The sequence below is a fragment of the Dipteris shenzhenensis genome, chromosome 5 (genome assembly GCF_047967505.1).
Source record: "Dipteris shenzhenensis isolate YYH24624 ecotype China chromosome 5, Dip_SZ_1.0, whole genome shotgun sequence".
NCBI lineage: Eukaryota > Viridiplantae > Streptophyta > Polypodiopsida > Gleicheniales > Dipteridaceae > Dipteris > Dipteris shenzhenensis.
The window spans coordinates 37940621-37952852 of record NC_141600.1 but is presented as its reverse complement, the minus strand read 5'-3'; the positions used below and the strand labels follow the sequence as shown (position 1 = coordinate 37952852).

Sequence of the window (12232 nt, the reverse complement as noted above, 5' to 3'; positions counted from 1 at the left end):
CTCCTGTCCTCTACTCCCTTGGGACTCGTGCCCTGAGGCAGCGTGGCGGAGCTTGGCATTGCGCAGGCAGCACGGGTTGCAGCGGGGCAGTGAGGGTGCATCGCGGGCCAGCGTGACAGCAGAGGCCGCGCAGGTGTACGGACGTACGGCGTCCGTACATCCGTACGGACAGGAGTCGCAAATCTACGGGCAGCAACGGCAGCGCAGTGCGGAGGCGAGCGGGGCAGCGCGAGCACAGGCGGCGGCGAGCGGGGCAGCACGAGCAGCGCAGCTGCTCATGCAGCTAAAGCTATAGCAGCTGCTAGCTGCTGCTAGCTGCGCAGGGGCAGCCAGTGCGTGCATCGCACAGCACCAGGCCGCGCAGAGCCAGAGCGCGCAGCGCGCGCCCAGGTACGGCCATCCGTACCTGCCGTATGGACACCGTACAGGAGCCGTACCGTACGGACGTACACTGCGCAGGTACAGGACGTGCATCAGGGAAGAACTTTTGAAAATTTTTTTCTCTTCTCGGATTCTGTACCCTGCACACGTGCGCAGGTACAGGAAGTATAGCAGGCACAGAAATTTTTTTTTTGGAAGAAAAAGAAGGAGAAAGAGCTCTCTGCTCTTCATTCAGGATCATCTTTCAGTTCTCAAAACTGTGTTTTCTTGAAAGTACAGCAAGTACCTTCATTTACCTCGTGCTTGAGGTGAAGAGAACCACAGTGTGTGGTTGATTGCACAGTTATCTGTTTTTGTGAAGGAAATGCCTTGATTTTGCATAGGACTTTTATGCTTTTACTGGGCTTGAATCTCAGTTTCCGGGTGAGCAGATCATAGGGCTTTTGCCTGGCAGTTGATGCTTTGTATGCCTTGAGGTAGTGTGGTGCCAGAGAGCACACATTTGCCTCGATTTCCGCAGTGTGGAGGTGACATTTTCATGCAGGTCACATTTCTTGTGCAACACTCAGAGAACTTCAGTTGAGCCACGCTTGGCCAGGGCGCATCGAGTTTACTCAGTCCCTAACTGTCCATCGTTGACAGTGCTCAAAAGGTTCCTCATTGAGTGTTTGTACGTTGGGATCTGTGTATGTCATTTCTACACAGGGCAGTATATGCATTACACTGTTGGTTGATTTTGTCAGAGAGATTTTCACATTGCATGCTACCTCAGTGTTGAGGTGTTCTTCACTTGGTTCAGGTGTCAGATCAAGGGGCTTTTGCCCAGATTTTGCTTGAGAACACTTGGGTTACTGTCAGAGATCTTCAGATGCCTTTTATCCCCTTGGCAGAAGGGTGATTGCTTGGGATTTATCCCATTTTCTGTTGCAGGTTTGTGACAGGCTGAATTGTTTGATTTTTTTTTTGGTGAACAGAACAGTGTATGCCAAGTGGTTTATGCATATTAAAACAGTGCAGTACCTCATCTGAGGTGGGAGAAATGATCAGGACAGCAGTGTTTGTGCTTTGTCAGCTGATTATGCACTGTTAAAGCACTTGTGGAGCAGCTGCAGCATTCTGAAATTACTGTTTTTATGCCTATTTGAGCACGGTACAGTGTTTCAGAAGGTACAGTAACTGGGGGGAATTTTCTGTTTTGCTGCAGATTTTCTGACAGTAAAAAACAGCACTATTGTGAGTGCTCCTGGCTCTTGATAGAGCAGGTTTTTTCTGAGAAATCAGAATTTTATTCAGTCTTTCTTGACTTACAGGGAGTCAGGTACTTTCCTTATCTGATATGGCATGAGGGGGAAGTGAATCTTCAATTCTGAACATAAAGAAATTGGAAGGAGCACACAACTATGCATTATGGGCAGAACAGTGTTTGAATGTACTTCTGTTAAAGAAGATTTCTAAGCCCATAAGGCTGAAGGGTGTCAAGCCATCTGACATGGCAGCTGATGACTGGGAGGAGCTTGATTTGTCCGCAAGGGCAGCTATCATGCTTACTATTTCTGATACTCTTGTGTTCAATGTTCAGGCTGAAAAGACCTCTTATGGCCTATGGCAGAGGCTAGAAGAGTTGTATGCCCAAAAGAGCTCAGCCAGTAAGGTTTATTGGTTGAAGAAGCTGGTTGATCTTCGCATGAAGGAAGGTACAGCTATGACCTCACACTTGAGTGAGTTCAATGCCATCTTTACACAGCTTATTGCACAGGGATTGAACCTTGATGAGGAGTTCAAGGCTACTTTCTTGTTGTGTACCCTCCCTGAGAGTTGGGACACTTTCAAGACCACCCTGTCAAATTCGAATGTCACTCTTATGTATGCTGATGTAGAGAGCTCTCTCCTTATGGAGGAGATGAGCAGGAAGAATAATGCGAGCAGCAAGTCTTCAAATGCCTTGCAGGTACAAGATAGAGGCAGGACTCAGCAGAAGGGGAGATCTGCTAGTAAGTCCAAATCCCGCAGTCAGTCCCGTGGCAAAAAGGATATTGAATGCTTTTATTGTGGCAAGAAGGAACATGTGAAGTCTAAGTGCTTCAAGCTCATACTGGATCAGAAAGCCAAGAAGGCTGAAACAAAGGATGCAGGCAATGGAAGCAAAGGCAAAGGCAAGGCCAAGGCAGATGACTTGGATGCAGTGAATGTTGCAGCAGAGGACAGTGACAGTGACATACATGATGTTTTATGCTCTTCTGTTGTAATAGCACATGCTTTGGTTATTGATGGCCATGACATGCACACCTGGCTCTTGGACTCAGGTGCTTCTTTTCATGTGACTCCTCATAGGGAGTGGTTTACTTCCTACACAGGTACTTATGGAGTTGTTCATCTTGGGAACAACTATGCATGTCAGATTGCAGGGATTGGCAGTATACAGATAGTATTCCCTGATGGACGCATATTTATGCTTGATGGTGTTCGCCATGTGCCGCAAATCAAGACAAATCTGATTAGCACTGGCTTATTGGATGACAGTGGTTACCACACCACATTTGGGGATTCCAAATGGGTGATTACTGATGGCCAGGCTGTAGTGGCTGAGGGTTTTAAGAGTGATACCTTGTACCCTCTTTATGTTTCCAGTGTGGGTAATCATGTTGTTGCCATAACCGAGCTGCCAAAGGTTTCATTGTGGCATAGCCGGTTGGGACACATGTCTGTTAAAGGAATGCAAGAACTGTCACGTTTGGGTTATCTGCCGTCTCTTTCTTTTTCAGATTTGCCTACTTGTGATCATTGCATATTTGGCAAGCATTCTGTGACTCCTCATAAGAGGATAACTCCCCAGAATAGAGCACCGCTTGATCTAGTGCACACTGATTTGTGTGAGATGCCACAGTTATCACTAGGGGGTGCAAAATATTTTATTACTTTCATTGATGATGCCACACGCAAAGTGTGGGTCTATTTCTTGAAGCATAAGGGCGATGCCTTAGATGCTTTCAAGAAGTTTGTCGCTCAGGTTGAGAATCGGACAGGTCGTAGGCTGAAATGCCTCATATCCGATAATGGGGGTGAGTATGTGTCACATGCTTTTGTGCAGTTTTGCGAAGCTAAGGGCATCAAACAGGAACTCACAGCCCCTCATAATGCATCTCAAAATGGTGCAAGTGAGCGGATGAATCGAACTATTCAGGAGAAGGTTCGATGTATGTTGTCTTATGCTGCATTACCCCATGGCTTTTGGGCAGAAGCCGTGCAAACAGCAGTTCACATTATTAACAGGTCGCCAAACAAGGCTTTGGAGTTGAAAGTGCCAGAGGAGGTGTGGTCTGGCAAGCCACCTTCATATAAGCACTTACGTGTATTTGGCTGCGAGTGCTTTGCTCATGTACGCAAAGAACTGCGCACCAAACTGGATCCAAAGTCTATCAGATGCATCTTTATGGGTTATGGTGACGAAGGTGAAATGGGGTACAGGTTATTGGATCCCGTTAAACGGAAGATTATACGCAGCAATGATGTCATCTTTAAAGAGGATAGTGTACACAAGGAACCCGTGCAACCTGTGGAATACAGGAGGGTTATTTATGATGATGTTGGACAGCAAAGAATGCCCATTTATATGCAGCAGCAGACTGCTGCAGATAACCCTGTTCAAGAGGGTATACAGGCTGAGAATCAGCCAGATAATTTTGCCAATGATGCACCACTGGATATGCCAGCAGATGGGGCTGTAGAACAGCCAGATATGGTGGTACAGCCACCCGTCATGCATGACGAACAGGCTGGACAGCAGCCTAATCCGGAACATTTTGTTAGGAGGAGCACCCGTGTACAACGGCCTCCTGCCAGATTTGTTCCAGGAACCAACAATGTGGCTGATTTTATCATGCTGACAGATTGTGGTGAGCCTTCCAGCTTCAAGGAAGCTATGGGAAGAACAGAGAAAAGGAAGTGGGAGAAAGCCATGCAGTCAGAAATGGACTCCTTACTTCAAAATGATACATGGGACTTGGTGCAGCTACCTGCAGGCAGAAAGGTTTTGCCATGCAAGTGGGTTTACAAAGTCAAAGTGGATTCAAATGCTTTACCGAGGTATAAGGCCAGATTGGTTGCCAAGGGATTTAAGCAGGAGAAGGGCATTGACTTTGATGAGATCTTTTCCCCTGTCGTCAAGATGACTACTTTGAGAGCAGTGTTAGCTCTTGTTGCTCATGAGGACATGGATTTATGTCAGATGGATGTGAAGACTGCTTTTCTTCACGGAGATCTCCATGATGAGATCTATATGAGTCAGCCAGAGGGATATGCTGTTAAAGGGAAAGAGCAGCTTGTGTGTAAGCTCAAGAGGAGCTTGTATGGACTCAAGCAGGCGCCAAGAGAATGGTACAAGAAGTTTGATGCCTTCATGCAGTCCCAAGGGTATCATAGGTGTGAGACCGATCATTGCTTGTACACCAAACGGGCAAAGGATGGCAGTTTGATGCTACTCATTCTATATGTGGATGACATGCTTATTGCCAGTAAATCTCAGCATGAGATTAGTGCTTTGAAGAAACAACTGCATAAGTCTTTTGACATGAAAGACTTGGGTGATGCAAATCATATTCTTGGCATGCGGATTACTCGTGACAGGTCCAAGGGACTTTTGTTTCTGTCACAAAAGGAGTACATTGACAAAGTACTGCAGTGGTTTAAAATGGAGGGGGGGAAGTCTATTAGTACCCCGTTGCCTCCACATTTAAAACTCAGCAGTAAGGACAGCCGCAGATCAGATGATGATAAGGCTGAGATGGCCAAGGTTCCGTATGCATCTGCAGTTGGTTCTTTGATGTATGCCATGGTTGCCACTCGTCCGGATATTGCTTTTGCGGTGGGAGTCATCAGCAGGTATATGGCAAATCCAGGCAAGCGGCACTGGGAAGCAGTGAAAGGCGTCTTGAGGTATCTCAAGGGTACCAAAGACTTGTGCATATGCTATGGTAGGCAGGATGCATTGGTGCATGGTTTTACAGATTCAGACTATGCAGGGAATGCAGATAACCGGAAGTCTACTACCGGTTATATTTTCACATTTGCAGGAGGTGCTATATCATGGGTATCTCGGTTGCAGAAATGTGTTGCACTGTCAACTACTGAAGCTGAATATGTTGCAGCCACTGAGGCTTGCAAGGAAGCAATATGGCTTACTCGGCTAGTGGGAGACTTGGGCATTACAGGAGACATGCCAGTTTTGCATTGTGATAGTCAGAGTGCTATCATGTTGGCAAAGAATCCGGTCTTTCATGAGAAGACCAAGCACATAGATGTGAAATATCATTTCATCAGGGAGGTACTGGAAGACAAGCGACTTGAGCTTGTGAAGGTGCATACTGATGATAATCCTGCAGATTTGCTCACTAAGAGCTTGCCTACAGAGCGGTTTGCACATTGCCGCCACATCATGGGATTAGGATAAGACCATTCTTATTTTATGGTCTTGTATACAGTAACTGTATATTGCTGTAATTTTTATTCTTTTCTCCCCTTTAGGCACATTGGCCTTTAGGTGGGAGGTTGTTGGGGTAAAGGCACATTGCCACCCCTTTATTAAAGATAAGACATCTATGACTGTCTTAAGACAGTCATAGGGTAAAACCTAATCCTAATAAAACTAATGAGTTTGTGGTGTGGCTCATCACTTCACACCCGCACATTTGAGTCTCTCTCTCTCACACTCTCTTCCCCCCTTTGCTCTTCTTCCTGTTTCCTTCCCTCTCACGATATACGCTTTGATCGGGATCACTCACCTTCTTACTCTGGCGGTCTGTACATACATCTCACTTATATTAACTTCATACCCCTTTAAAGGATCGTGCTGCCCTTATCACCTGCTCACTACACGAGGCTGCCATTCACGCTTTCCCCCACACCACCCGCTCCACCCGCCCACCACCCCTTGGAACTGTACTTTGTAATAGTTGATACGATGATGAGTGTAAGGCTTTACGCCATCAACTCAGATTCGAAACCAAAAACAGTCTTTCGAGCGCACCAGATACACTTTGCGAATACCGTGGATTGATACGGAGGAAGAATCTAGATTTCGTTCATCGAAACGAGGAGGAGCTACTGACCATTTTGTTTAGTAACAACTCTAAGGACTTCTGGCGGAGATTTCTAGAAGGACGGTCCCCTCCGCCACTCACTGACACTCAGATTTGGTTTGATTATGCATGCACACTTTATGACATCCCAAATCAGCCAGTCCCTGACCTCTCACATATGCTTCGGCCCGCATCCTGCACCCTCTTCACTAGGAGGGGTAAAGGATGCTGTAATGAAACTTCATAATGGCCGAGCGAAGGATCATGAGGGGCTATGCACTGGGTTTATTGCATATGGGATTAACCTCCTAGCCCCGATCTTAGCAAAGCTTTTTAATGAAGCTATTTATTTGGGATTTCCACACACTTGGACCATTAACACAATCTCACCCATCCACAAGGCAGGGGATCCCATGAGCCCGGAGAACTACATGACCATTATGATTGGACATGTCATGTCCAAGATTTATGCATCAGTCCTTAACTTCGAGGTTAGCAGACTTGTAGCGTGTCAAGGACTTCGAGCAGCAAGACAGGCCGGATTCCGGCGTGATCATGGAACCATGGACCACATTCTCACGCTCAGATGTATCATTAAGGAGGCGAGGTCACGGATGCAGAGGGTTTATTGTTGCTTTGACACGGTTGCAAGAGCCCGCCTCATACGGCGCCTACAGGACTTGGGTTATGACCAGGAGATCATTTGGGCTGTCATGGCAGTTTACGAGAGAGTTTCAGGCAGAGTTCGGGCAGGATCCGTGTGGACAGATGAGATCATGAGTACCATCGGGGTCAAACAAGGATGTCCTTTGTGGTCTACCTTGTTTGGCCTCTACATTGATGAGCTTGAGATAGTGATGCAGAGACAGGGGGGTGTAGGTTGCTCTCTTGCGGGCACGCTGATCCAGATTTTGCCCTACGCAGATGACGTGGCTCTCTTGTCTTCCTTAGCAGAGGGGCTTCAAAGACACCTAGACGCACTACAGTCCTTTTGTGAGTCTCATGATTTGAAGGTCAACTTGGGTAAAACCAAGGTCATGATCTTCAATACATCTCGAGCCATCATGCGTCAGGAGCTGTTGAGATAGTTTCATCATACACTTATCTTGGGGTTATCTTCTCCGGACCCAACTTCACTATGAGACCCGCGATGCAGGCACGGTTGAGTAGAGGGTATGCTTCATTGGCCAGGCTAGAGAGGTAGTGCTTCTGCTCACACTTTCAAGATCCACGCACCAAGGGGTTGCTTTTTGACTCCTTGGTTCGCTCGGCGGGGATGTACAGCAGCCCTTGTTGGGGGTGAGACTTGTCAGATACAGAGTGGGCCCGTGTGGAGCAGCTACAGGTTCTCATGTTATCACGGATGATTCGTGGTAAGTCATCCGTACCTCACGAGATCATTCAGGCTGAGTTTGGGTCACCCCCTTTACAGCTAGATGCTGCATTTCAGGTCATCACGTATCTGTACCGAGTTAAGGAATATGGGGATTATACCTCGGGGCATAGGAGGCTACCATGGATAGTTCTATCCTCTTCTATGACACTTGCAACAGGAGGAGACCAGAGGTGTTGGTATGCATGTACAGAGTGATGGTTTGAGCGATGGGGGCTGCACATGGATAGACTTCCCTCTTCCAGTATAGCATGGATGCTCCGTTTTCTACCCTCTTATCACACGAGGTCAACCAGGTTATCCGTGAGGATCTACTACAGCTACACACATTTTGGACCTGGTTGGGCCTGAGTGAACTCCTAGTGAAGCTTAGCTTCTATAGAGATCACTTCTTACATATCAGAGCGGAGGGTTTCATTGACCCACGAGGATACACGTAGATTCACCTACCCCACTCACTGAGGATCTCTCTTAGGCAGTTCCGGATCTCTTGACACAGACTTCGCATCGAGAGCGGTCGAGCAGAGCGACTACCTAGGGAGAGGCGCATATGCACACTGTGTGACATGCAGGAGGTTGAGACAGAGGAGCATTTCATCTTCTGATGTCATGTGTACTATGAGATCCGAGGGCGTTTCCAGTGCCTCTTCAGGATAGTTATGGGATTTTGGCGTGTTTCCTCTCCTACCCAGACTAGCGGTGTTTGGCAGGTTTTATTCATGAGGCACTTAGACACCGTGAGAGGATACTCCGAGCACGGAGACATGAGCAGACTTCTTTCTCGGCTGATCCCTCTCAGAGCTCTATCATAGAGTCCTTTCAGCTAGATCACATGGACCCCCATGAGACGAGGCCTCGACATGACCGTGACCTGGAGCGTGTTACCCGACAGCTCAGACAGAGGGTCGACACACAAATCATACTTGGGGACATCCCCTCCTTGTTTAGAGTCAGAGCCCGACCGACGGTGGTCACAGTAGCCCTGGTCAGACGCAGAGCTACGACCCGGAGACGTGCCAGGACCGTACCTTTGAGTGACCGACAACACTCTATTACCGACTTCATGCCTCCACTGCCTCATCCATCCTGATATCTTGCTGCTGCCGATGATGATGATGATGATATTGATGACGATGCTGAGATAGATATGTAGTCAACCATCGACATGACTATGTTGTACTTAGGACTTAGTACTGCCATTCTGCATTTTTGCATTTTGCATTGGTATGGACACTCATTTAGTAGCTCCACTACCACAGCTTGTTGTATCAGGATTTTCAGTCTCATAGACCCATCGGTCTTCCGAAGACTTTAATAAACTTTCTTTCTCTCTTTCTTTGTCCTCTCTACGCTGTCCAACCTTTGAAAATTCTTTGGGCTTATGATTTTAACCATATTTCGAGATTTGAGCATGGCAAGAAATTTGTCCAGGCTGATGAGTTCTTATTCATGTAGCTTATGGCATGCCTCATTCCTGCTGGGCTTCTAACGAAGATATGGGTTTAGAATCTTTAGTAACAACATTTTTTGGCTTTGTTTTCTACTTGTCATGTGCCTCTATGTGGGCATACTAACATGTTGATTTGTATTGCAGAGAAGTATAACAGTCTCAGAGGGAATGTTAAAGATATATCTAATGAACATCTAAACAAGGAGATCGCATTACTCAAGGATAGTTATGCCCGTCTCAAGGTGATTTTGTTTTGGTGTATTCTTGGATCATGAACGAGTAGTTGCCCATTCAAGGAGAAGACATTGTCTGCATTTAAGTTGTATTGTATCATCTTGCAAATTTTGCTTTTGGGGTTCTCTTGTGCCCTTTACCCTTTATATATGCTTGGTGATAGTATTATTGGAAGTGTTCAGGAAGAACATGAAGCGTTTCGGGATATGGCCAATAATTTGGTGGAGTCTAAGGACCAAGAAATTACTCGTTTGTTGGATGAGATCAGGGAGATACAGAAATTTATTGTTGATAAACCAAAGGTGATGTTGTGGTCACCAGCTTTTGCTTCCTATTTAATAATTTATGTTAAAATTCATATCATTAACGAAGCTTGAAGCAGGTTTTCCCTTCTCCATCTTATTAGCATGAATCTTTGTATGAAATAGCAGTACACTGCACTAGTATTTATTCATGAAAGCATATATCATATGCAGATTTTTTTTTGAGGTCATTTTCTGACATAGCAAATGTATTGGAATATTTCCAAGAGGTCATCAGCATTTGGAAACGTTCGCTGTAGATGGACCACTTTCCTTTCTCAGCCCATACTTCTCTTGTTTATTATTTCTTTTTGAAAGTTTGAGAACTATGTATGGTTTTTTTTTTGGGGGGGGGGGGGGGGGGGGGATCAAAGAACGTTAAAAGGTCTACGCAAGGGTGGGTAGCTGGTTCAATTTGTCAAATTCGTGGCTTGACCCTGTAGTCATGCTTAGGCGACAGTCTGTGAGAAAGCATGGCCTGTCCACTAGGATGAGCGTGGTTTAAACAGAACTTTGAACAGAGATGAGGTTTTCTGCTGAAGGCTGATCATCTGAATGTTGCACTAGCGTCCTCTTTTCTTTCTGCTTGCCCTTACCTTACTTTTCTTTGTGACGTTTCTTCTTGCTTTCCTCCAATTTCCTCTCTCTTGCTTAACACCTTTCTCTATTCTTTCGCTTTGCTTCTCAACTTTTCCTTACTCTAGAGCTTTTAGTGTCTTCTTGATTTTTCCTTGAAAGACGGAAAGGAGAATCCCATCAAGATTGGATGCACCCTGGAGTTTGAGAAATGGATTCTTTCCAAGTAAACAAACAGGATGATCCAGCCACAAAGTTGAGGCCTGCTGAATACCTTTATGAGCAAGACACATTTGCTTGATTCCGAAAGTGTAGTGTTCGCAATTCGTGACTGTACCCTTAGGATGCCATTCAAGGGATTCTTTTGCTTCTGTTCAGATTAGATGATCAAATCTTGCACAATATCGATAGGGATCCCAATTCCAGTGCTAGAGACAGTTGTTTTGCCAAGCGTGTCTTATAAAACTATAGTTCAATGTAGAAATATAGCAATTCTTTTTTATGTGGAAAACATGTCGCACAAGATTCCAGGCTGTCTCAAGCAGGGAATACTAAGCTTCCATTCTTGAGGTGACCGTTGCCCCTTCCATAGTTACCAGCCGAAACGGAAACGGAAGAAACGGCAATATAATACAATTTATGTATAAAAATTTATTTTTTATACATAATATAATTATCAATAGAGTGCAAATCATACATGATACAAATTACAATTATCTATACTTGAAGGCTGAAGCTTCAGCCTTCAAGCATCAATGCATCATTCATGCCTCTATGATTCTAAATTCTTGAATGATGCTTCAATAATCTGAAATCAACATGTATCATGAGTCATGACTAACAAGTTTGGCATTACAAGAATCTGAAATTTAGAAGTTTGAAGTACTTTAAAGTTTAAACTTAGCACACAAGTTGAAACTTGAAACTTGAAAGTATCCAATGTCCAGACTCCATAGATGATCATGATTCATGATCCACAAATTTCATGATCATGACTCATGACTCATGAGTCATGCAAGACTCAAAATAAAAGCACCCATGGATGATATAAAAAAAAGCAGCAGGACTACTGATCATTTGCATCATCCATGGACTCCTCGTCATCGTCATCCTCTGCGTCCTCAGATAAGCTTCAGGCATCTGTGTCATTGTCTGAAGAAGAATCATCAACATCAGGATGAGGACCATCGGGTGCAACTGAAGTACTAGCACCATCTCCAGATGGTTGAGTGTATGATCGTGTGTGGTGTGCTGGTGCTGAGAGCTCCTCATACAACATGGTGTATATGTCCAACTCCTCCTGTGGGATATCTGGTATGGCCTTCATCTTCTCCACGTCCACCTTGTCTACATTCACTTGGCGAGGTTCGGGGCAGCCGGCGGTGAACTCAAGGAGACGGAGGTTGCAATGACAAAACACCAACCGCTCCAATTGAGCCGTGCTCAATCTGTTCCTCTTCTTTGTGTGAAAGAGGGCCCAAGTGCTCCAATTCCTCTCACAAGGACCGGAACTGTAGTCCTATGAGAGAACACGTATAGCAAGGCGTTTCTGCCATAAGCCAATTAAGTCGAGATAAGTATCAGGAACTTGATAACTTTAAACATATTGGTAGTAGATAAAACTTCAAATTACTTAACGACTAAGCTCTAACTAGTGGCGTTGGAACTTGTCTCTTAGACTCTTACCAAAGTAGGAGTACAGTTGCCATATTTCTCCCACCAGGAGACAGGTTGCAACTGTGTCTCTCGGAGCCTAGCCGTAGGTCGACCAAAGGAGAGGCTGTGATTGCGGAACAATAGAAGCTCATCCTCATTCTTCGTT

General features: G+C 45.5%; 1 protein-coding gene across 1 annotated transcript in view; it reads left to right on the top strand.

Moving 5' to 3' along the window:
* ATGRIP (Golgi-localized GRIP domain-containing protein) overlaps positions 1 to 12232 on the top strand; it is a 157093-nt gene that overhangs the window by 97968 nt on the left and 46893 nt on the right. Inside the window, exons 18-19 of the mRNA XM_087374604.1 lie at positions 9443 to 9540; positions 9715 to 9834. Of these exons, the coding sequence (XP_087230730.1) occupies positions 9443 to 9540; positions 9715 to 9834 (218 nt within the window). The remainder of the gene's footprint in view (positions 1 to 9442; positions 9541 to 9714; positions 9835 to 12232) is intronic.